The sequence below is a fragment of the Herpailurus yagouaroundi genome, unplaced genomic scaffold (assembly GCF_014898765.1).
Source record: "Herpailurus yagouaroundi ecotype Mexico unplaced genomic scaffold, PumYag 196, whole genome shotgun sequence".
NCBI classification, from domain to species: Eukaryota; Metazoa; Chordata; class Mammalia; order Carnivora; family Felidae; genus Herpailurus; species Herpailurus yagouaroundi.
This window is the reverse complement of record NW_024412427.1, coordinates 31728056-31751883: the sequence shown is the minus strand read 5'-3', so window position 1 is coordinate 31751883 and position 23828 is coordinate 31728056. Positions and strand designations below refer to the sequence as shown.

The window sequence follows — 23828 nt, the reverse complement described above, 5'->3', positions numbered from 1 at the left end:
TCAAAACACAATGTTACATCGTGTGGCTTTTTGTTATTGCTGTTGTTTAGAGATGTCCTTGCAGTTTTCAATGTGCCAAGGTACCCAAGAACTTGAGCACTGCAGGGGTCTGAGACAGCTCCTCCTTCGTCAGATGAGGGAACTGAGGCCCATGAAGTGAAGTGACTTGCCTCAGGACACGTATGTTTGGTCAGAAACAGAACCTTTGGCATGTGCTTCTAGTCCAACTCCCTGTCATTCCCCCTGTTTAAGTAGCTTGCAGGCTGTCTCTGTGGGTGAAGGTCCCCCTGCCCTCACGGTCCACTGGTGTTCACATTAACTGCAGTTTGACTGCTCTTAAGCATCAACACTCAGATGGGTAAGGGTGCAAGGTGTGGGGTCATGCAAGGGAACTTAGAAAGATAGCAGGTGGCAGCCAAGAATCCTTACCCAGTGGCTTTCTCCTTGGTGAATTCATACCACCCTCAACTCGCAGGGGCCTCCATTAGCCCCCGCAAAGCAAACCCAGATGCCCTACATTGTCCAAGCTCACTGAAACTGAAAAGAGTCCAAAATGCCAATTTATTCATTTACAATGGGAAAGTCAACAGCCAAGCAGTCTAGATGTTTCTGCAGCCCAGACAGTTAACAAACAAGTCATGTAAGCTAAATACAAGTCTGATTTCCTCTCCTTTGAGAGAACAAGGTGTGCTATCTGGCCACTTTCTTGCAGCCTTGGTATCAGGGTGGCTGAGATGAACTGGGGGCACATGTACTCTCAGCTCCAGCCTTGTGAAAATGTGAGCTCAGAATGACAGATCTTCACATTTGCAAGGGAAGAAAACCTTGATATTTATATAACATGTCCAAAATCAGAAAGATTGGCTCAAAATTTTCTTCACACTCTGAAGATAGAAATAAATAAACATTTCTTTAAGGTGGTTTAGCCTCCACCTGTGCCATGGCAAGGCCATCCATGCACTCTGTCCTCACAGACCACCACATGGAAAGCCCAGTTATTGGAAGGTGGTTTACATGGGGCTAAGACCAAGAACATAGTCTGTGGAATCAGAGTACCAGGGATGAGACCCAGTTTCTATCGCCTATTAGCTGTGTAACCTTGAGCAAGTTACTAAAACCCTCTGTGCCTCAGTTTTCTTATCTGTAAAGCAGAGATACTATACATACTGTAAAGGGTTTTATAAATGAGTTATTACATACAAAACACTGAAAGTAGTGTTTGACATGTAGTTAAGTGCTTGGTAAATATTAGCCATATCATCATTATTACTATTGAGCATGGACATTCTCAGGATTCAAAATAGTGGACATCAAGAAGTCACTCAAAGCTCCTAAGGTCTGGGGGAACTTCATCTACTGCAGAGATTTAAAGCCAAGGAAACCAGAGATGGGTAATGCTTAGGTGGCATCTTCCCAGTTTGCCTGGGCATCTCTACATTGTTGACACCCACAGGACCAATTGATCCCCTTTGCAAAGACACATTCTTTCTTAGATAAATGAACACACCTTTAATAAAGTGGCAGCTAAATTTTAATGACCTGACAACATTTCCTTTCTAAGAGGGCTTTACATAGCCTAGCTGCCATTATGAGCTGATTTCATGTTCTTTTTTTTCTTTTTTTTTTTTTTTTTTTTAATGTTTGAGAGAGACAGAGAAGAGTGTGAGCAGGGAGGGGCAGAGAGAGAGGGAGAGACAGAATCCAAAGCAGGCTCCAGGCTCCGAGCTCAGCACAGAGCCCAATGCGTGGCTCAAACTCAGAAACTGCAAGATCATGACCTGAGCCGAAGTTGGATGCTTAACTGACTGAGCCACCCAGGTGCTCCTGACTTCATGTTCTAACTCTAATGTCAATCTTTCTTAACATTTAATTTTAAAAAATTATTTTGAAATACAGCGATGCATTCTTCATTATACCTTCTCAATGCATAATACCTTCTCACTATGAAAAACATTATATGTATATATACACATACACACACACACACACATATATATACACGCATATATAAAAATATGACTGAAATCATGATTGTTTTTATTGTGGCAAAATACACATAACCAAAAATTTGTCATTTTTGCCATTTTAAGTGTACCATTCAGGGGCATGATGTAAGTTCACATTTTTGTGCAATCATCACCATTATCCATCTCCAGAACTTTTTCATCTGATATCCTGGTGTGAAATCCTTTTTTCCCAGCTGAAGTCTCCTCTCTTTGGGGTTTGGCATGTGTATAATTTCAGATAGTACCTTCTACCTTAAGGGATCAAACACACACAGTACACATTGGATGGGCACCATAGACCAGTAGGAAGATAATCCATGGAGGGTGTCTCAACAGAAGGCCTTCTCACTCCAAATCTGGGAGAAGCATTACCAAGGAATAAAATGATGGTATTATTTCAAAGGAGGCAATCAGAACCTGACTGACTACCATGTGAGCAATTAAACACTCAGTAATATTTTCCACAGCCCCTGTGAATGTGAAATTAGGTGCCTCCTACAAAGACGTGACATTAGTAGAGACAACAGATTTTCATATTTGCAAATATCTTTTACCTACTTTGGGTGGAAACAGACCTTAATAATGTCTAGACTCTTGTAAAGCTAGCCATAAATTGGGGCGCCCGGGTGGCGCAGTCGGTTAAGCGTCCGACTTCTGCCAGGTCACGATCTCGCGGTCCGTGAGTTCGAGCCCCGCGTCAGGCTCTGGGCTGATGGCTCGGAGCCTGGAGCCTGTTTCCGATTCTGTGTCTCCCTCTTTCTCTGCCCCTCCCCCGTTCATGCTCTGTCTCTCTCTGTCCCAAAAATAAATAAATGTTGAAAAAAAAATTTAAAAAAAAAAAAAAAGCTAGCCATAAATGTTGTCATTCCTGGTTTTGGTTTGAACTTAAAAGCAAAACTGGAAAGAGACATCCTGTTTGTGAAACATGATGTCATAAGTTGATGCTACAAATATACAAAAAATTTGAATAAAATAAGAAAGTATAATTACAGAGCTGAGCTTTGGGGGAAAAGGAAACATGGAAAGAAGGAACAGAGAGCAAAGGGAAATCCTCCACCCAGATGGCAATGACTTTGTGTGCAGTGGCTCAGGGAGCGATCAAATGTGATACAGGCCCTGGGGGCAAGAGTCTCAATTTCCCCCCATGGGGACAGCAGGTGCCTCATTCAAAACTGAGAACTGAAAGTCAAACCATGTATACGACCTGGACTTTTGAGGGGCGGACCTCTCGGTAAATGAGAAGACTAAAAAAATGAACTTTACTAGCCTACGGAAGTGACAAAGAAGCTTTCTCTACTGATAGCTCTGGATAGAAAACAGAAGAAAACAAAAATGCTGTGAGGAATCCAAATCCTAGATCAAAGTAGGTGTGCACCCCAATCCACACTACCTGTGTAGTGCGCAAGTCCCCAAGTTCTTCAGATAATAGACTGTGGAAGACACAATGAAATAAGTATCTTTACAATTATTATAAATACATACAGAGAAAAGTCATGAGAACAGGTAATTATGAAAAAGAACAGAAACTTTAAAATGGAAAATATGATCATTAAACTTTAAGCTAATTGGATGGGTTAAAAACATATTAGACAAGATTGAAGAAAATTAATGAACTGGAAGGCAGTTATGAAGAAACTATCTAGAACGAAGCACAGAGAAATAGAGAATATGGAAAGCAGTTAAGAGACATGTAAGACAGAAGAAAAAGATTATCTGTGTCTTAGAGGAATTCCATTAATGTCTTATAGGAATTCAAAAAATAAAGAAATAAAATATTGTTTGAAAATACTGGCTATTTTTTTTTTTTTTTTTAGAATTGATGAAAGACCTGAATCCTCAGTCTGAGCAGGAAAATAAATATAAATCCTGAATATATAGTAGTGGAATTACAAAACACTAAAAATAGAGAAAGCCTGAAAATGACTGGATAAAAGAGACACTGCCTATGCAAGAATAATAATTAGACTAAGAGTATATTTCTCATCAGCAACAATAGGAGCCACTAGTACATGGGTTGGCAAACTCCCTCTGCAAAAGGCCAGATGATATATATTTTAGGCTTCATGAGCCACATGTTCTTTGTGCAACTATGCAGCTCTGCTATTACAGCATGGTAACAGCCAGAGACAATATGAACACAATATGAGCATGATTGTATTCCAATAAAATTCTACTCATGGACACTGCAGTTTGACTTTTCTATAATTTTAGTGTGTCCTAAAATATTCTTCTGGTTTTTTTCAATTGTTTAAAAATGTCTTTTAAAAACTTCTTAGCTTATGGGTCATACAAAATAGCTGATGGACTGAATTTGCCTTATGGGCTAGAGCTTCCCAACCACCAGAATAGTATCTTTAAAAAGGTAAAGATAAGCCGGGTGGCAGGGGAGAGCACCTGGATGGCTCAGTCAGTTGAGTGTCCAAGTTCAGCTCAGGTCATGATCTCATGGTTCGTGAGTTAAAGCGCCGCATTGGGCTCTCCGCTTTCAGTGCAGAGCCCACTTTGGATCTTCTGTCCCCCTACCTCTGCCCCTCCCCCACTTGCAGGCTCTCAAAAATAAACATTAAAAAAAACACGTAAAGGTAAGGGTAGGGGCACCTGGGTGGCTCAGCTCGTTAAGTGTCTGACTCTTGATTTCAGCTCAGGTCATCGTATTATGGTTCATGAGATGGAGCCCTGAGCTGGGCTCCATGCCGACAGCGTGGAGTATGCTTGGGATTCTCTCTCTCTCTCTGCCCCTCCTCTGGTCACACGTGTGTGCACACATGCGCATATGCATGTGCAAGCAAAGGTAAAAACAGCTATTAACCTAGAATTCTATGCCTAGCTAAACAATCATTAAAAGATGGAGGTTAAAAAAAGAAAATCTACTACAGATAGAAAGAAATTACCAAGGAATCTGATTGAAAGAACTCTATAAGATGTATTGGGAAGAATAAAATTAAAATCAGAGAGGAATGAAACGTAAGATAAAAGGCTGGAGAGAGAAAAGTAAACATGCAGGTGTATCTAAAGAAGCATTGATGGCAACAAGAAAAGTAAAAATGATAAATTTTTCTTAAAAAACAAAAATTGCAGGGGCGCCCAGGGTGGCTCAGTCGGTTGAGCGTCCAACTTCTGCTCAGGTCATGATCTCGCAGTTCACGAGTCAGAGCCTGGAGCCTGCTTCCGATTCTGTGTGTCTCTCTCTCTGCCCACCCCACCTCCCCCACCCCCGTTCGTGCTCTGTCCCTCTGTCTCTAAATAAATAAATAAATAAATAAATAAATAAATAAAATAAAACATTAAAAAAAATTAAAACAAAAAAACTGCGTTAAATTACCAGACAATAAAAACTTGTAGGATGGAAGGAGGGCAATCAGAAATAAAACATTCTAAGGTGTTTATGTCTCTGAGAGGAGGCTAGAGATGATTAACATTAAACTTTGTTAAATCAGTTATGCATAATTACAAATTGAAAGGAAATTACTTAAGGGAAACATCTTTTTGTCTTAAAAGCTATTTGTTTATTTTGTTAGGTGACTTTATTATAGTGATATAAAATCACATTCAGTTCATTTAGAATTTGAAAAGTGAGATTACTTATAAATATTTAAATAATAATGTAGGTAGTACAAAGCTATGGAAAATATTTTTATATTGGTTACAAATGACTTCAGTTTGGGAAATCAGCCTAGTTTTTTTTTTTTTTCCAGAATCACTTTATAGAGGTAGACATGATTTTTCTAGATACATAAAATACACACACACATACACACACACACACACACACACACACACACACACACATATTTAAAAATATTTTTCCTAAACACCAAAGGAGACTTGCAACTGTCAAAATTTCTTAACCAATGAGTTTTTCACGCCATGAAATCACATGGAGTAATCCTAAATGCATACTACCAAGTGAAAGAAACCAATCTGGAAAGGCTACATTCTATACAACTTCAATGATATGACATTCTCGAAAAGGCAAAACTAAGGAGACAATTTTTAAAAAATCAGTGGTTGCAGGAGGCAAAGGGGGAGGGAGAGATAAATAGATGGAACACAAAGGATTTTTAGGATAGTGAAACTGTTCTCTACCATGCTATGATGGTAAATATAGGCCATTAAATCCCATAGAATCTACAACACCAAGGGTGAACCTTAATGTTAACTGTGAACTTTGGGTGATAATGATGTGTCAGTGCAGGTTCATCAGCTGTAACAAATGTACCACTCTGGTGGGGAATACTGACAGTGGGGGGAGGAGGGATGGCAGGCGTGAGAAATGGGATTCTCTGTACCTTCATCTAACTTTTCTGTGAACCTAAAACTACTGTAAAAGATAAAGCCTTTTTTTTTTTTTTTTTTTTTTTTTTAATTCTCAACCATTTTCTTGCATATAATTTTTCTGTTTTGAAGACAGGTCAAGAATTATACCACCTATCATTTACCGAGAACTTTACACAGATTTTGTCCTTAATGCTGATAAAATATATACTATTATTTTAGTCTCATAGTTAAGGACATTGAGGCTAAGAGAATTTACGTAATTATGACATATTCACAGAAAATTTAAACATCTGTTTATCTGACCACAAGGATGGCTTATTTGTCAGTACTCTGATGATTCATTTTAATTTTTTCTATTATCTGGCTTTAAAATACCTTCAGTTATTTTTTATTACAAGCCTTAAAGTTTATTTGTGCACAACTGTCCAGAAAGGAAAAGGACTGGACCTCAGAGACTACAAAGCCTAGAAGGCAACGCGGCGCCGGGCTACCTAGGAAGCCAGCAGCTCGCCCCCTTAGCATGCTGGGAATGGTAGTTTTCTGGCCGGCCTCTCTCCCTCCGCCCCCAAGCGTCCGGACCCGAGCTTTGTTCCCATTCCCCTTCCCTGGCGCCACGGTTCGACAGACCCACCCGTCCTCGCACAGTCATCCCAGTCTCGGAGACTGATTTGGGGTGCGTCCCTGACGCCCTGAATCCCGATCCCGCTGGGTGGCCAGCGCTACCCATCTCACCTGCAACTCTGCGATGCGGCGCTCAGAGAAGGACGCTCAGCCTGGTTACCACAGAAACGAAGTTACAACTGCGTCACGACGCGTGCGGGAAGTCAAAGGTCATACCAGCTAGTTCCGCTTCCTGTTCCGGGATCCCTGTTGTTGTCAGAACGCTTTGGGGTTCCGGCCAGCCTTCGGGCCTATTTTGGGGGTCCAGGTTGGCCTGAGGTCTGCTGCTGCAGCCATGGCGGCCTCCACCGCAGCCGGGAAACAGAGGATTCCCAAAGTGGCCAAGGTAGGCGACCGCGAGGGGATTTGTGGGAGGAGGCCCGGGAGAGGGGCTGTTCCAACCTCCGTGGGGCCTGCGGCGGGAGAGGGTGTGGTGCCAGGAGCAGGCCTACCCCGTGCGGGCCGAGGGGAAGGAGGAGGGGTCAGCCGGTGGTTGGGGGCAGGCTTTTGTCACTCCTGAGCATTCCCGAGCTGTCGTGGCCTTCGTTCTGGGAGGTGTTTTTGTTGGGGAAGGAGTGGGGTCATTTGGCAGAAATTAGTGCGCTGGGAGCTGGGAAGCTATGATCTAACGCGGGCGACGAGCAGAGCTCAAATAAGACACGAGTTAGTTTAAAATTGCAACCTTGCCAAATGCTCTGCTGCAGCGTAGAATATGCCATGGAATAGTTGTGTGAGGGGTCTGCAGAGTAAACTTTGCCGGGGAAGTGATACTTAAGCTGACACTTGATGGCTGACAAGGAGTTAGCCCAGCAGATTGTTGAAGGAAAGAGAGGGCATGCGTTGTGTAGCGGCATTAAGTTAATTAAACAATAAATTTGATGTTATCTGGTATTTCCATGGGTGGCTGATACTTAGTGCTTAATACGTGACAGGCTTTGTCCTGAGCCTTTGCAGATGCCCTCACTCTAGTCTGTTTCTCCAACCCAGATGGCTCTCTTGAGCTTGTCCTTTACATACTCATTTAGACAATTCCCCGAGATAATGCGTATAAATCACATAGCACATTATCTGTGATTACATATGAGCTAGCATCATTTTGAGATTCCTCATGTGGCCTTAAACAATTAATGTGTCTTATAATTCAATTCCATAAAATTTGATTCGTCACCAGTGGTCCAATAGAAATATAATGTGAGCTACGTTTGTAATTTAACTTTTCCTACAGCTACACTAAACAGTTAAGGGGCACCTAGGTGGCTCAGTTGATTAAGCATCCAACTTAGCTCAGGTCATGATCTCATGGTCTATGAGTTCAAGACCCGCATTGGGCTCTGTGCTTAACAGCTCAGCTCGGAGCCTGCTTCAGATTCTGTGTCTCCCTCTCTCTGCTCCTCCCTTGCTCGCTCACTCACTCTCTCTCAAAAATAAATAAATATTTTTAAAAAATGAAAAAAAACAGTCAAAACAGGAGACATTAATTTAACTGTGTATTATCTTTAACTCTGTATCCCCAAGATATTGCTATTTCTTGTAATCAATATGGAAATTTTACTTCGATAGTTTTGTTTTTTTTCATGCTAAGTCTTCAAAATCCAGTTTATATTTTACCCTCACAGCCCATCTCTGTTTGGACTCACTGCATTAGCTCATGTCTGTTGTGTTGGGCAGCTCTAAGACCTCAAGAAACTTACAGTCTAATGATGGGAAGTTACTGAATATTATCTTTGATTTGAAATGCCATGAAAAACCAAACGCAACTTGAGACATTATCGTTCACCTGGGGCATTAATAGAAAAATTTTTTAAATAGAGGTTGTAACACTAGATAAGATGTGGCACACATCTTGATAAAACCTCTAGTGAGAATTTTACCTAAGGAACCTCAAAGTTTATTATTATACTAATCTACAAGGGGACACTTGGTATTCTTGCTATCTTTTCTCTTAAGACTTACCTATGGCTTTGTAATAGATCCCATGCATAAGAAAGAAAACATTGTGTTTACTTTCATAGAGAAATGAAAACATGTTGTACAAAGAGAGCATCTGGTAATAATACTTAAAAAGTTCACACCCCCAAAAATATCTGTTTTCCTAACCTTGTGTGATGAGCATCTATTAAAAATGGAAACGTCTTCTGTCTTAAAAGGTGAAAAACAAAGCCCCGGCTGAGGTACAGATAACTGCTGAACAACTCTTAAGAGAAGCTAAAGAAAGAGAACTTGAGCTTCTTCCACCTCCACCTCAACAGAAGATCACAGATGAAGAAGAGTTAAATGATTACAAACTAAGGAAAAGGAAGGTCAGTCAAGGTGATACCTTCCAGTCTGTTAATAACATTGTCAGAGTTTGCAGAGTTCCTCATTGGTTAGAGAGGCAATAGCATAAGAATAGTTTATCGTTTCTAGCCCCATAAGTAGTGTGACTTCTGGTTACCAGATAATTGCATTTTGCTTAACTTTATAAAATATACCATGAATTATCTTTAAAAGTATAAAGAAATTAAATCCACCAGAGACATAATTTTTGGTAGTTTAAACAAAGAGGTGGTAGTTTAACAAGTGAAACGTGACAGCTGTAAGGGGCTGGATTTAACCAAGGCCGCGTTGTGTACTCTACCACTTTCTGCAGTAGGATTTAAGACCTGGGAAAGAGCCATGAAAAGACTTGGGGATCTGACCTCCTTACCCTAGAATCCTCACTCTAGAGAGTAGTTTTAAACCACTAACCCTGTTGTATTTACTTACTAGTGATGTTTAAAGAGTGATGTATGAAATTTGGAGATGTTACTGAGAGGAGTGAAATAGTCAAAAACATTTTTATACTAGGAATAAGTATAGAGTATATTAAAGGATCAGTTAGTTTTTATCAGTTATAATATCAACAACTTTGCTAATAATTCTGTACATCTAAAGTTTTTCTCTTTGTTTGCATGTAAGACTTTAAAGAAACACTTGAGATTATAACCTTCGTTATGAGTTTCTTATTTCCCAAGGATTCCAGGATGTAATTTCTCCTAAATAACAACAAAATGAATAAATCTTTTTAGAACAGAATTAATGGAGTCGCCTGGGTGGCTCAGTCGATTAAGTGTCGGGCTCTTGATTTCGGCTCACGTCATGATCTCACAGTTTTTGGGATCAAGCCCCATGTCAGGCTCTGTGTTGACAGCATGGAGCCTGCTTGGGATTTTCTCTCTGCCCCCCTTCTTTCTCTCTCTCAAACAAATAAATAAACATTTTTAAAAAAGAACAGGATTAATGGACAAATGAAGATGTCATTTTTACTTATTTTTCCCTTCAATTTGACCCTTTTATCCCTTCCTCTAGACTTTTGAAGATAACATAAGAAAAAACAGAACTGTGATTAGTAACTGGATAAAATATGCACAATGGGAAGAGAGTCTAAAGGAGATTCAAAGGTAAAATTACTGAGTGTGTAGTTTCATATATAAAGATGTAAGTTAAGAGACAGAAAAGAAATAGGAAAAGGTAAAGCATGAGTGAAAAAGAGTGTACCTCTGGTAGTAATTTTCTAAATTGTTCTGTGGAACCCTAGGGTCCTTTGAGGGGCCTCAGAGGCACTATGGTAGGAGAGTCCTGGGGGGACCACAGAGGAGATGCTAGGTGGGTGTCACCACCAGCACACACTCTACAGTCAGAGAAATGCAGTTTCTTCTGCTTTCTCTGTATTCGGATTCTTTTAAATAAAAATCATTCCTCCAAAAACTGCTGACCAACAAAATACAAGTCACCACCTGGCTCTTCCTATTGCCCAGCCTTTCTGCACTCTCCTGGCATGGCACACCCACTGCCCCCGCCGTGCCTGTGTACTCGCCACTCCTGAGGACACAGTGTCTCTTTGCCCTACACTAGGCTCTTCTCTCTGCCTGGAACGAGCACCCCTCCTCGCCCACCTTGGCTTCTAGAGCTTTCCTCAACTTCTCAACTCTGGAGTTACCTATTATTTAGCCTTTTGCACTAGATATTTTTATTCTCTTTTGCTTCCTGATGTAAAGCTTGATTATAACATTTACTATATTGCATTGTAATTACATTCATGTCTGTCTTTCTCTAAGAGTCTGTAGCTTCCTGAAAACCTGTCTTTTCACTTTTATATGCCCAAAACCTGGCTCATGGTGGACACCTGATAAAATAGCAGGGCACTGCAGGTGGTTTGAAATAGTTGCCACATATGTTGTGTGTGCTACTTTGACATTCTCCAAATCTGGCTTCTTAAGGGCTCGATCCATATACGAACGTGCTTTAGATGTAGACTACCGAAATATTACACTCTGGCTGAAATATGCAGAAATGGAAATGAAGAATCGCCAGGTCAACCATGCCCGAAATATCTGGGACCGGGCCATAACAACTCTGCCTCGAGTCAACCAGTTCTGGTAGGTTTCTCATCTACTGAAGCAGCTTTTTGTAAGCTAGAAAAGTTCTGCCTTTCTGTGCATTTATTTTATTTCTGTAGTTGTAATGGTATATATTTAGTTTACATCCTACTTTTTCTTTAAACATTCTGTAAGTGTTTTTTCATGTCTGTAGTATGTAGTATGTAGTCATAATCATAACTAAAATTTGGGTTGTAATCTTTTATATGTAAGAAATATCTTGTTGAACTAAGCAATTTTTTAAGAAAAAATTACCTTTTTTCCCTATGGTTTATCCCCTTTTTTTTTTTTTTTTTTTTTCCTATGGTTCATCCTTGCAGATCTGTATTTTGATAAGAAACCATGTTCGATTTAGCTGTTGGGGAACATAAAGGCCTAAGTCTTCTTCACATTTAACAAAGTTAAAACTACAAATGCTGGAGATTATTTTCTTTCCCTAAGTCATTTTGACAATGACCCATATTTTTGGATGTTTTTATTAAAGGTACAAGTACACGTACATGGAAGAGATGTTGGGGAACATTGCTGGCGCCCGGCAGGTGTTTGAGCGCTGGATGGAGTGGCAGCCTGAGGAGCAAGCCTGGCACTCCTACATCAACTTTGAGCTACGATACAAAGAGGTGGATCGGGCCCGCACCATTTACGAGCGATATATCCTTCCAGCCAGTCCGAGTGGCGCTGTTACTGTCCTGGGTGCCACTCGTCCCATGGAGGTGCAGTCACGGTCTGGGCGCAGGGACAGTCGTTAATGTGGTCATGGTGTGGGCGCATGGACGGTCATTAACGTGGGCCGGGAACGAAAGATGCAAGTTCAGCCAGCTTCGTAAGCTACGTATATATTTTCTAGAGACACAGGACAGTCCGAATAAAAGTTCGTAGTCTGGGTAATTGAGCTTTTTTCCAGTGAAACTTTGGGTTTGTTTATATTTTGGCATTAATGCTGTGGTTCATTGTGGAAAGTGACACACCAAGGCTCTGGCTCCTGTAGCCAGTCCTGTTTCTCCAGGGTTTTTTTCCTAGGTTTTTCTAGGGTGTTGGTCATTAGCAGCACTACCGGAGGCCCCGCCAAAGGATGGAGACCAGAGGGAAACAGAGTGTATTGCAAGAAGCTCTGCTCCGGGGCCAGCTGGATGGGTTCGAGTCCCTTCTCTGGCATGTGTTAGTGGGGCAGCCTCAGATGAGTCAGTTAACACTTCTGAACCTTGTTTTCTCTGAAACAAGAATGAAAATGAAATAGAATCTGCCAAGATTAGCTGTGTTTCAGGTTAAGATTATAATCTGTATAGGGTGGTGGGTAGCGTGTGTGCATGTGCCTGGTTTGTGTGTGGGTACGTGCATGCATGTGCGCCCGTGTACATATTTTGCTTAGGAACAGTGATTTGGTATTTGCAAATTAAGTGGTAAGAGTGACTTCGATGAACATAAATACCAGGATAAACAAAAATCAACTTTAATATGTAATTTTAAGATCTCCATTACCTCTGCACATTTTAATATCAGTTTAACGGAAGCTTTTATGACACTTGTTATGTGCCAGGCCTTGCTGGAAGCACTTTACAAATATCACCATTCAGTCCTCAGGACAGCACTGAGCACAGGATCTACTTGAGTGTGCAGGATGGGAAATCCAGGCGGAAGTGGCTAAGCAGCGAGGTCAGGGTCTCGCAGGTGGTGGTAGAGGTGGGCTCAGAGCCCAGCCGCAGCTTCTGAGCCTTTGCTCTTAACATCATTGTCATATTTGAAGGTGTTACTACTTTGGAAGTCACGATTTCCTCAAGCAAGGTAGAAGAAAAATAAGATACATCCTATTAAGAAATAAAATGGTAATTTAAAACTTTCTTAATGTCAACTACATTTCAGTTAAAAAATAAAGCAAAACCTTTCTCTTCTGACTCTAGTTAGCAGTTTTGTTTTTGTGCTTTTTTTTTTCTTAATCATTAATTCAAACATTAACATTACTGAGCATATAATACAGTAGGTGCCATTCATTGAGCACATTCTTTTGGTCCAAATCTACTAAGAGCTTTATACCCATTTCCTCCTTTAAGGCCAACAGTCATCTAGTGAGTTTGGTTGGTGGTCTTTTTCTCTATTTACAGATGGTAATGCTTGAGTCTTGGACAATTTAATGACTTATTCAGGATGGCATTGGTAAACAGGCTTCAGGTTTTTCACTTCTCCACACTCACTTGTACCCATTACTGAAGTACTGAATCAGCACTGGAGGAAGTCGGGTGAACAAGACACGGCCCTCTCCTAGAGGTTACGGATTAGTGTTTCTTTGCCTTTGCCCATGTTTTATCAACCCTATCATTGTAGTTAGCGTTGTTGGGGGTTTGGGTTTGGTGGGTTTTTTTTTTTTTAAGCCTCATTGTCTTGCGTAGTATTTCCTTAAGTCCCCTGAACTTGTTCTCGTGCACCCTGATGTTAAGAATTGGATCAAGTATGCCCGCTTTGAAGAAAAACACGGTTATTTTGCCCATGCACGGAAAGTGTACGAGAGAGCCGTTGAATTCTTTGGAGATGAACATATGGATGAACACCTTTATGTTGCCTTTGCCAAATTTGAAGAAAATCAGAAAGAAGTAAGTACACTTGAAGAACTCAATTACATTGCATAACAGCCTAGGAAAGATGACTTATTGTGCACCTTACCCTTGGAAAAAATGTTTTCAAATCTCTAAAAGAAAACAGTATATGTTTGTGGCTTAGCTGCAGATTGGGAGCCAAGCGATTATAAATCGTATTAACCTGCCCTAATTGTGTTGTGCTTTGCTTGAAAATTAAGCTTTTGTGTCAATGATAAGAATATTATGTGTAAACTGAGAATTCGTCATTTGGTCTCCACACTAAAGGGCTCTACAGGTAATAAACCTGGAAAACAAAAGCCCAGAGCGCTTAGAGAACAGAAGTTGAAATGAAAACAAAGATTGCCCCACAAATAAGTCAGTTCTGTTCTTATACATGGAAATAATTCTTTAAAGTAACTTAAATACTACAATCGAGCGAGATGCACTGAGGTCCAAATGCAGGGCCTTACACTTATCGTGATAAGGACTTCAGATCCTGTCCCAGGGCCAGTGGGAAGTGTGAAGGGTGTTAAGCAGAAGAGTGGTAGGACAGGATTTATATTCGAAGGAAAGTCTCTAGCTTATTTGTGGAGATCATATTGGGAAGAAGGTGGCAGAAGGGGAAGTGAGGAGGCTTTTGAAGTGGTCCAGGGAAGAAATGCAGATGGCTTGGGTGTAGGGAGGAAGCGAAGGGCTCTGTTGCAGAGACAGATGTGGCAGGGCTCGTTGAAGTAGTGAATGTGGGGAATGAGGAAAGGAGAAGAATCAAGGAGGACCCAGGAGGTTTGGGGCTTGAGCAAGTGCATGACTGTAGGTGTTGCTTATCGGGACTGGGAAGACAGAGGTATCCAGGTTTGGTGTGAGAAACAGGTCAGTTTTGGACCTGTTTATTCTGGATGCACGCTGACATCTGACCGACAACCTTAGGTAGACAGTATTAAATATGGAGCTCAAAGGAGAGTGCCAGTCTGTCCTGACTGAAATGAATACTCTCAACAAGAGGAAGAAGAAAACTCTTTATTTTGGACACTTTGAGACCTCAGAATCTACCAAGCAATGTATTCTGTCATAATTACTTTCCACGTTGTGAGTAAAATGAGGATACTGTGTTGTAGAAATAATCATCCTGTCTGCTTTTAGTTTGAAAGGGTACGGGTCATCTACAAGTATGCCCTGGATAGGATTTCAAAGCAGGAGGCCCAAGAACTCTTTAAAAATTATACCATCTTCGAGAAGAAATTTGGTGATAGGCGGGGTATTGAAGACATCATTGTGAGCAAGCGAAGATTCCAGTATGAGGAAGAGGTGAAGGTGAGTGCTGGCGTGGACACTGAACTATGTGGGTAACTATAGCAGCTACAGTAAAGCGAGGGCTAGCAAGGGAGAGCTTGCAGGAATCATGCCCTTGGTGATGTGTCCCCAGGAATTGGCAGCTGTTTTAATAGGAATAAGCAGGACTGATGGAAAAGGCCAGCAAGCACAACTCAGGTTTGCTCTGCCACTCACATGTTGATTGCTGGTTGTGCACTGTAGAACCTGAGCAGAAATTGAGAATCCATTTGGGGAGTCTGGGTGGCTCAGTTGGTTAAGCATCTGACTTCAGCTCAGGTCATGATCTCCTAGTTCGTGGGTTTGTTCGAGCCCTGTGTCAGGCTCTGTGCTGACAGCTTGGAGCCTGGAGCCTGCTTTGGATTCTGTGTCTCCTTCTCTCTGCCCCTCGTCTGCTCACACTCTGACTCCCTTTCTCCCTCTCTCTCTCCTTCCCTCCCTCCCTCTCTCCCTCTTTCTCTCTCTCTCACTCACTCAAATTAAATAAACATTAAAATTAGGAATCCATTTGAACTCATTTCTGAAGAAGGAAGACTCAGAGATTTAGCCAAACTCAGAGATTTGAGTTTTTGTACACTCCCTTTTGGCTTAACTGCTTGAACAAAAAATGTAGATAGATAAAGTTCCATTCTCATCTCTTCACATGTAATGTACTGTTTTGATTTGAATTCAAGATCGTAGCATTTTCCTTTACCGGTCTGCTGTATATCTAAAATATTTTGCTTAGTCAAATTAATTAGGATATGGCCAAACAAAAGGCTGAATCTGGTGTTAAATGAGGTCAGCAAGATATGTTCAAGATAAATGACTATTAACTGAAAAGAGCAGGTGTCACAATTGTGACCATGGTTATAATTCCACTGTAATTTTGGGACACCTGGGTGGCTCAGTCAGTTAAGCATCCAACTCCAGGTTTCAGCTCAGGTCATGATCTCACAATCATGGGATCGAGCCCTCCTCGGGCTCCTCACTGAGAGCTCAGAGCCTGCTTGGGATTCTGTCTCTCCTCTCTCTGCCCCTCCCTCACTCATGCTCACTCTCTCTCAAAATAAATAAATAAACTTTAATTCCCCTGTAATTTTAAATCTAGACATAATGATACGCAGTCACTATGTAAACAAAAACATTTATAATAGGCATCTAATTATTGAGTACTTCTCTTGGGGCTGGTGTTTGTATATGAAAGCAACCTTGCTCTGAGACACCTGGCTAATAATCTCCCCTCTATATTCCTTTTTCTTTTCTATTTATAAAATCTCAGTCATTTTTGTTTGTTTGTTTTAATGAGATAGGATGAGGAATCTAGAAAAACAGTTGCTAAAATATAAGAAGGCAATCTAGTGTCTTCTTTTACCCTCATGGAGTCCAGCAAGTGTAGCTCTTGGTTTGATTTTTGTTCATTAAACTTGGCATCTTTCTAGGCTAATCCACACAATTACGATGCGTGGTTTGACTACTTGCGCTTGGTGGAAAGTGATGCCGAAGCAGAAACTGTTCGAGAAGTGTATGAAAGAGCCATTGCCAATGTGCCACCCATTCAAGAGAAGCGGCACTGGAAACGCTACATCTATCTGTGGGTCAACTATGCGCTCTATGAGGAATTGGAGGCAAAGGTAAAAAACGGAATCCCACATCAGCTGTTGATGGCTGTCTCAGCCCTGCGTGTACAGCTTGGCCACAGCTCAGCCACCGTGGGTGGTAACTGATATTTACAGTCCCAGAAACAGGAATTTAGTTTTAGGTTCTCAGCCATACAGTTACGTATTCTCTCTGTAACCTTTTAAACTCTGTATACCTGTTATGGGTACAGGTAAGGTTTTTTTTGTTGTTGTTCCGTCGTATTTTGTCTTTTAAACCTGAGGCACAAGAAGATTAGTACTTGGACTTGAAAGGGAACAATGAACCAGTCCTTAGCTTAATTTCATATCATACCCTGTATTGTCTCATCAGTAGGGATCACAGCTAGATTGCACATCTTTGTTTTTAGTAAAGATCAAGTGGGATTTTCAGAAATCAGTTGTGTAAATTAATTGGGAAAGATTAGCTTTCTACTGTGGAGACTATAAAACATCTTTGTTTCTTTGTGCTATCAGGCGAAAAAGCCTTTCTACAGAGAAGCTCTCAGAGTTTGATGGCTATATTGTTGGTGATTCTTTAACCAAAGTTTGATGGCTAAAGGTAGTTCACTTTTGATCATAAATGATTAAATCAGAGTTTGAAAATAGCAACTTGCAAAAACATATTCAGTGTTGGGGGTATACATTTTTACTAATATCAGTAGAAAGTATTAGTAACAGACTTCAATATTTTGTGAAAATTTCTTATCCTAATACAGGATCCCGAGAGGACGAGACAGGTATATCAAGCTTCTTTGGAATTAATCCCTCATAAAAAGGTATGTTTGCTATAAGTGTTCTATTCCAAACTGTCGAAATCCTACTTCTGTTTCTCGCGAGTAATACTTACTGTTTGAATAGTTTGCTGTGCTAGGCTCAAGTGAGAACCGGGTATGCTCCTTGCCTCAGAAAACACCTTACAGTCTAGTTGAGAGGACAGCCTGTGTTGTGATAATACAGATAATATAGAAATTCATAGGAGGATGGAGGAAGATGCACATCCAGAGAGCACACAGCACGTGCAGGAAACAACAAACAGGTGTTTGTTGGCATCCGAGTGGACATATGCATGCCTGGGTGAACACCTGGTGCATGTTTTGGAAATGGTTGAGACGTTATCTCTGCCCTACTTCCCAGCATGAGAAACAAGTAGAGATGTTGGCTGAGTTACCTTCTAGACTAGAGGTGGTGTGTTCTCTCTGCTCACCAGCATACGCACAAAACACCAGGGGCTGCAGGACCATGCAGTGCAATAAAGTACCTGGATTCCTGTTTGTAACTTTTATGAAATAAACATCCTATTTGCTTAAAAACAAGAAAACACATCTGTCTTTGCTCTGAATATGTAGGGAAATCTAATCGCATGTGGCCTTTTATTAAAATTTTGACATACTTCAGTGTCATTGAAATGACTCTCTTAGGTGTTTTGTGCTTTTGTTTTCTAGTTCACATTTGCCAAGATGTGGTTACTATACGCACAATTTGAAATAAGACAGAAAAATTTACCATTTGCCAGAAGAGCTTTGGTGAGTAAAGAAAGGATCGAGATGCATCATTGACTTCTATGAGAAGAAAATTAAATCTCAGTGCCTACAAGTTGGACAGTTCCTACTAAGAATGCCACAGAATTGTTCTGCCTTTATAGCCTGAGACATGTCAGAAAATGCATGGCCTTTGAAGAAGGATTGGGTGAAAATGTAAATTAATATTGGAAGCTTTATCTGTAGCTCCCAGTTACCAGATCTTTACTCTGACTGGAAAGATCTGATCTTAGTTCACATTAGGTCTTAAATCAGCTCTTTAATAGACTGATGTGCAAAATTCAGGGATGTTACATGCACCTTCCTCTTAACAGTTATTCTGAAGTGTCTTGATAGGATTAAATACTGTGTATAAATGCAGTTATCCTTCTACTAGCCACTCTTGCCCTGGCTGTGGGCAGCAAGGCAGATTTCATTCTATGATTACCATTTCACTTATGGGACGTTTTATCCATTTGACGTCCATATTCCCTACATGCTCCTGAGATACTAAGTAAAATCCAGAGTACTTGTGCAGACAGTTCTGAAACACTCTCTTGCTGAACAGGCCCCCAATGGGCATAGGCCCTCTTGACTGGTGGGGGAAGTAGAGGGTTTCCATTGCCCTTCTGTCAAGAACCAGTGTGGACATTGTGATACCACAGAGGGAAAGAGTGGCTTGTCATGTTCTTCTGCAACAGAGAACAGTTGTTGGGATAGGTTGGTGATGTCTGTGCACAGATTGAACCCACATATCCCAGTGATTTGGTCATTTTGTTTTCCAGGGAACTTCCATAGGCAAATGCCCAAAGAACAAGTTATTTAAAGGTTACATAGAATTGGAGCTGCAGCTTCGAGAATTTGACAGATGCCGGAAGCTTTATGAGAAGTTCTTGGAATTTGGACCTGAAAATTGTACCTCTTGGATTAAGTTTGCAGAGTTAGAGACAATCCTTGGTGATATTGAGAGAGCCCGGGCAATCTATGAGTTAGCCATCAGTCAGCCACGCTTAGACATGCCGGAGGTGAGGATCTCGAGTTGAATATAATCTTTTTTTAGATACTTCTCCAGCATTGCTTTAGATAACCATCTAAATGTGTGTGCATTTCACATTATAAAGGTAAATTTACTTGTAGTCTTGTCTGCTCAGATTAGTTCTTTCTGTGTGGGAGATAGCAGAAGAAGGATGGGGGTGAGGGGACCCTCAAGTAGGATACCAGGGCCCAGAACCCCATTGTGACACCAGGATGAGTTGGGATTTAATAGGGTTTGTGACTGGCTCTCTGCCTCCTTTCCTCAAACAGAAAGCTAACTAAAGGGATGGAAACAGGCAGCAGGCAGCCCCATCTGGAGAACTGGAAGTTGAGACTGCACATCCCCAGATTCTCCTAGCACAGTTTTGCCCAGATCGGGCCAGCAAAAGAAGCTGTATGTAAAGCAGGATATTCCTGGAATTACTACTGCCACTGTTCTGCCTGCCACAGGACCTGAAATCATCCCTTCCATATTTAAACTTGAGCCACGAGGTGGCGCTAAACCACAGCTAGCACCATGTGAATCTCCCAGGAGCCACTGAAATCACCCAGCCCTTTTATTAGTCTTGCCCTAATGTGACTCTGCATTTTATGGCTTGGGCTCCACCAGCCGCACTAGGTCAGGGCCTTATGTGTTACTGGTTCCATCGGTTGGCCTCAGCTCCCAGGCATCCAGGCTACATGTGACTACATCCTTGTTCCCTGACAGGCCGTACCTAGCAGGTGGGCTGCTGCTTACTGAATAGTTGTTGAAATGAATTCAGACATATGAAGGAATTTACAGTGGAGGTAAGAACAGTATATCCTGGCCTAGGCATGTCCCTGGCAACGTCAGTGGTATATGACAGGATCTTGGCAATGTCTGGGAGACTTGGCAAGTCTCTGAGCTTTTTGTGGTAAGTCCAGCATTTGAAAAACTCTGAAAGAGAATCCACAAATGAATCCAAAGCCTTTTATCTCATAATGTAGAATTGTAGCCAAATTTCAGCTTGTAAATGCCAGTATTTTTATTGTGTCCACATGCTGCCTAGTCTTTAATTGTTCATAGAAATCCTAGGTTTCTGGATGTCCTAGGTTGGAGTGGCAGTTAAGCTCAGCTTTGGCTAGGGACATGTTGCTCTTTAAATGTCAAGACTGACTAAGTTCTCTTTATTAGGTGCTTTGGAAATCATATATTGACTTTGAAATTGAGCAGGAAGAAACTGAGAGAACACGAAATCTTTACCGACGATTGCTTCAGCGAACACAGCATGTCAAGGTATCCTGCACTCTGTCGATGATCTTTGATTTTGCTTAAATCAGCAGACCTGAAGGAGATATTTTATTTCTGTGTTTTAAGTGTTCTGTTTTGGTTTTGTTTTTAATGATTTCCTTGCTTTTAGAAGGTGCCCGTGAGTCTCAGAGGACTTTGCAATATAAAGCTTATACCAAGTCAGTATTTATACTGCATGGGAATAACTTCAGTATCACAGGATTTAATAAAAAGTTCAGCTCTTTTCAGGATTTTAAGACTCTTTCAAACTTACTTGGATATAGAAGCAGACTGCTTCAGCATTATTGAAACATATAATTAGTGTGTTCTTTGGAATCCTATTAGTATGTTCAGATATCATTAACTAGAAATTCATGTTATTGTTACTACGTGAATGTTTTCTGGGTGACATGATTATTAATTTGGTTCTATAATAATTTTTCATAAGGTATGGATCAGCTTTGCCCAGTTTGAGCTGTCTTCAGGGAAAGAAGGAAGTTTGGCTAAATGCAGACAAATTTATGAAGAGGCTAACAAAACCATGAGAAACTGCGAAGAAAAGGAAGAGAGACTTATGTTGCTGGAATCATGGCGAAGCTTTGAAGATGAATTTGGAACAGTATCAGATAAGGAGAGAGTAGACAAACTCATGCCAGAGAAAGTCAAGAAAAGAAGAAAGGTCCAGGCTGATGATGGGGTAAGAACTGAGCCCTCGGAGCTGGTCATCTCCTGTCAGATGAGCGAAAATGCATCTGACTTTGAATTTGTACTTTTATGTGCCATTTACAATGTGAGCATGGGAAGAGACAGCCTGGAGTAGAAGACAGTTGTAGTCTGGCTACCATGGAAGCAGAGAGCAGGGTGTATGGTCCACCCAAGGCTAGAGAATAGGAGACAGTTGGCAAAGGCCTCTTGGAGGTTGTTGATTCCAGGAACTGCATGTAGTGTGGTATTTCTGGAACATTAAGCAGGAGGTCAGAGTGGAGGGAAATGAAATTCAACTTCTAAGTCGGACCCAATCCAGAGGCTTTGCAAGCTGTAGGCAGACGCTTCTGCACAAAATGACACGCCCCAGTAGTTGGCATCTCCCGCAGGCATACTCGAGGAGCTTAGATTAGAGGAAATCTGTCGGGAGGCTGTTGTAAGCAAGTGATGGTACAGGCTGGAACTACAGTGACCTTTAGGAAGCCAAATCAGTGACTGACTGGAGATGGGCAGTAAGGACAGGGAGTCGGAATAGTGCACAGATTTATAGCTCTCACTACCAGGTAAACATGAAGTAAGTCTTTAAAAATTTAAAATCTTAGAAGACTGAAAGATGGAGAAGGAGACACAGAGTATCTTCTTGACTACAGAGGAGCTGTGCTTTGATCTTTAGGATCTTCTTCCACTGGTTTTTAGCTCTCCACGAGCTCCCCTTGCAGCAACACCAACCCCACAGCTAGTCGTTCACTCCCGATCTTGCAGGCCCAGCCCTTGTTCTTGCTGTGATGGGCTTTGATGTTGTTTCATAAGATGAACATGAGATGAATTTGAACTCTGGGTTTGGCAGTGAAAATTCTCCACTTTAAAGTAACTGCAGTTGGGTATTTCAGCCATGTGTTGGCTTATCTTTTCATTGTTTTACTTTTTGTCTGTAGTCTGATGCAGGCTGGGAAGAGTACTATGATTACATCTTTCCCGAAGATGCTGCCAACCAACCCAACCTCAAGCTCCTGGCCATGGCCAAACTTTGGAAGAAACAGCAACAGGAAAAGGAGGCTGCTGAGCAAGACCCAGATAAGGACATTGATGAGAGTGAATCCTGATGTTCTTGTTCATATTGAGAAGTGTGTTACTATTTTTATAAATTAATAGTTTGGAACTGTTGTGACTCCTGTAAGTTTTTGTATATTTCACCAGTAATGAATTGATTGGAATCTTTGATAGCTACTTTTTGAATAATTTTTAAAATGCTCTTGGCTTAGGGGTTGCAAGTAATTTTTGTAACTGCTGGATTTATCAGTCCAAACATTTGTCTACATCATGCATTAGGAAATCTAATTGAGGTAATGCTTAGCATCTATTTTAGATGGACCTGCAGACTTTTGAAAGTCTTTTTCTAGTTTTCAAGTTATGTTCTACAGTAACTTGTAAGGTATGGTTTTTTCATGCTTGTCTTCATAAATATATTTCATGCACTCATCTGAAACCTGTAACTTTTTCCTGTCTTCAGAGTTAACACAGACTTGAGTTCCATTCCCAGCTCTGCCACTTAGTGATAAATAACTGAACCTTTATTTTTAGTTTCTTTACTCATAAAATGAGCTTCTGCCACTCATTTTGAAGATTAAATTAGAAAAGGAATATACCTGGTACATAGTGAGTGTTAAGTGTTCATTCCAAGCCACTTTCCTAAATCCCTTCCTTCTGTCCTTGTAGAATTGAATGTGCTTGAATTTAACATCTAAACACCCTTAGCTTCTTAACAGTGGCCATTTTTGCTACCTGCTTTTGAAAACACTAGTTGGGAAATAATTTATAGTTAGTGTATTTCTGAACAAGGGCTCTTTACCAAGAACGTTTTAGTCAGATTTCAGTTAAACTGTAATCTGTTTTCCCAAACTGGTTGAGCTCTGTATTGGCTTAAGGAACAGTGAAACGTGCTGTGAAAAAGTGTCCCCTGCTCCAATAAATTTGGGAAATCCTAGATTAAGTGTTAGGTCTTATTAATCAAATCTTTTTGTAGTTCAGCTTCCCAGAGCCTTGTAAATACTACTATACCTTTTGACTCCCCAGTAGCAATGCTGGCATGTTCCCCAACCTTACTGGACAAGGCAATCACGTCTGCCTAGAATACCACAATTTCTGGTATGCTATTATAGAAAGTAGCTACTGTAAAACCTGATGCATGTGATTTACCCTTGGTTTAGAACATGTGAGAAACAAGGTAGATAACCAACTATGATTCTAAAAAAGAAAAAGCAGAGATGGTAACATATTTGCGGACACATTGCTCATATCCTCAAGCAAATAATATGTGCCTTAATTGATCTTATTTTCTTTAATCTGGCCTGGTTTCTCAAGCCTGCTTTTTGTTTTGTTCAGTGCCTGAGCTATTTGACTAGAATTGTTATCTTCAAGAATATTTTGTCACCGGTAAAGGCAATTGGCAAATTTATTTAT

The 23828-nt window shown here is 40.9% G+C and overlaps 2 protein-coding genes across 6 annotated transcripts in view; one reads left to right on the top strand and one right to left on the bottom strand.

Moving 5' to 3' along the window:
• Positions 1-7098, bottom strand: part of CFAP61 (cilia and flagella associated protein 61) — a 281759-nt gene extending 274661 nt beyond the window's left edge. For all 5 annotated transcript variants that reach the window (XM_040447823.1, XM_040447824.1, XM_040447825.1 and 2 more), the window contains exon 1: positions 7017-7098. The gene's annotated coding sequence lies outside the window, so the exon portion shown is untranslated. The remainder of the gene's footprint in view (positions 1-7016) is intronic.
• A 28-nt stretch (positions 7099-7126) lies between these two features.
• On the top strand, positions 7127-23020 carry CRNKL1 (crooked neck pre-mRNA splicing factor 1). Its single transcript, XM_040447838.1, has 14 exons — positions 7127-7290; positions 9092-9244; positions 10272-10363; positions 11183-11341; positions 11826-11992; positions 13748-13926; positions 15052-15222; positions 16662-16853; positions 17576-17635; positions 18302-18382; positions 19162-19401; positions 20568-20669; positions 21112-21360; positions 22304-23020. Exons 1-14 carry the CDS (start codon positions 7240-7242, stop codon positions 22469-22471), a joined length of 2064 nt encoding a protein of 687 aa, XP_040303772.1. The 5' UTR covers positions 7127-7239; the 3' UTR covers positions 22472-23020.
• The last annotated feature ends 808 nt before the right edge of the window (positions 23021-23828 follow it).